The 2,040-nt window shown below is 37.3% G+C and overlaps 1 protein-coding gene across 1 annotated transcript in view; it reads left to right on the top strand.

Moving 5' to 3' along the window:
• Window positions 1–2,040, top strand: part of DNAH12 (dynein axonemal heavy chain 12) — a 197,258-nt gene that overhangs the window by 41,440 nt on the left and 153,778 nt on the right. Inside the window, exon 13 of the mRNA XM_012555870.2 lies at window positions 1,088–1,213. Within this exon, the coding sequence (XP_012411324.1) occupies window positions 1,088–1,213 (126 nt within the window). The remainder of the gene's footprint in view (window positions 1–1,087; window positions 1,214–2,040) is intronic.

The raw sequence follows: 2,040 nt of genomic DNA, 5'->3' as shown, positions 1-2,040 counted from the left end.
TGTTAGAATTTGTTTTATGTCTTTTAAAAAAGTAGTCTGGTATATGTAATACATGTATGAAATATAAGGAGCCCTAGTGGCACGGTGGTTAAGTGTTCGGCTGCTAACAAAAGGTTGGCAGTTCGAATCCGCCAGCCACTCCTTGAAAATCCTATGGGGCAGTTCTCCTCTGTTCTACAGGGTTGCTGTGAGTCAGAATCGATTTGACAGCAATGGGTATGGGTATTATATATAATGGAAATAAGCAAACAAACCAAAAACCTTAAGTTAGCCTTTGAATCTGTATTTCGTTTATTAAAAATTACAGCACTGCAGATTGATCAGTGAAAGCTATAACCCACCTACTGCCGTCACGTTGATTCCAACTCATAGTGACCATATAGGGCAGAGTAGAACTGCCCCATAGGGTTTCTAAGGCTCTAAATTTTTACAGAAGCAGACTGCCACATCTTTCTCCCACAGAGTGGCTGGTGGGTTCAAACTGCCAACCTTTATGTTCGCAGCCAAGTGCTTTAACCACTGTGCCACGAGGGCTGCTAGTGAAAGCCGTAGGGGTGAAAATATTCAGCTTCTCTACCCAGGTAAATTTATGGGTTTTAAAGTTTTTTTCCCTTTGCCATTCACTCCAAAACTTTTTCTGGGCTACTTGCTGTATGCTAAGTAGGCAGAAAAGGTGGTAATGTTATTGAAGATGTGTAACGAAACAAAAGATGCTAAAATCTTTGTCACCAAAAATTCAAAAACAAATAAATAAAAATCGCAAGTTTAAAGTGTTACAGAAAAAAAGCTGCACGCTGATCTCCTTTTTAAGTCACACACAAGGAGGACTGAGAATACCTTTATTAAGTCAACTGCAGCTGAAGACTAAAACAATTTATTTCCAATGTAGAAGTATGCATTTGTATGGTATGAAGCCAAATGCATAATACAGCTGTTAAAATACGCAAGTGATTTTGCTGGTATAAAGTATCAGTTAATAATATGAGTCAAATTGAAATTTAAAGAAGTATTATAAATTGTTGGTTCTCTGTTTCATAATACCTTAGATTTTCTATAAGGTATATTATATCTGGAATTTCTTTTGTAGGAATCCAAACGCCGAATGAATTACTTTTTAGATGTTTTTCTATTTCCTCAAGAAGACTTAGCTTTAAATGCAACTGTCCTCCTATGGCCTGGGAAGATTAATCCTATCTTTGATGAAAATGATGAGGTAGATTTAGTTTTCAGTACGTATTCTTATATACTGACATTTTTTAGCACGGTGTTCACATTTCATTTTCATATGTACTTGCTGTCTACCTTTAAAAAATAACTTCATGTATCAATATGAGGTTGGGGCTTAGGACAGGCAGTTAGCTCCTAACTCACAGTGTCTGGTAAGTAGTGAGGCTGACATTAGAGAAGTGAGAACTAGTATGTAAATTAATAAAATAACAGTAAGCACTGTGCTAGGTGCTTTCCATTTACTAAATCATTTAATACGCACAAAAATCCCAGGTGCTCCTATTATCCCCACTTTATAGATGAGAAAAAGGAGACTCAGAGAAGTTAAATAACTTGCTCAATATCACAGAGATAAGAAATAGCAGATTCAGCATTTTACATCAGACTGAATATTGTTCAGATTTTGAAAAAGTCCTAATGTAAACCAGACCAAAACAAAAACAGCTGCTGTCAAGTCGATTCCAACTCATAGTGATCCTACAGGACAGGGTAGAACTGTCCCATAGGGTTTCCAAGGAGCAGCTGGTGGATTCAGACTGCTGATCTTTTTGGTTAACAGCTGAGCTCTTAACCGCTGTGCCACCAGCGCTCCAATGTAAACCAGTTTATCCTAAATTGGGCAGTGATGTGGTAAAGTAATGAAAAGAATGGGCTTCAGTCAGACCAGGATTCTAATCCAGATGTCAACTTTTACTGTTTTGTGGCCTTGAACATGCCTCTTGACCTCTATAAGCTTCAATTTCTTCATCTCTGAAATGAGAATAATAATAATACCCGCAATAATGAGGTTAGGTGTTTAACAGTTTTTGGCAC

Source organism: Trichechus manatus, unplaced genomic scaffold, assembly GCF_000243295.1.
Source record: "Trichechus manatus latirostris isolate Lorelei unplaced genomic scaffold, TriManLat1.0 scaffold00001, whole genome shotgun sequence".
NCBI lineage: Eukaryota > Metazoa > Chordata > Mammalia > Sirenia > Trichechidae > Trichechus > Trichechus manatus.
The sequence above is the reverse complement of the archived record's forward strand: the minus strand, read 5'-3'. Positions and strand labels throughout refer to the sequence as shown.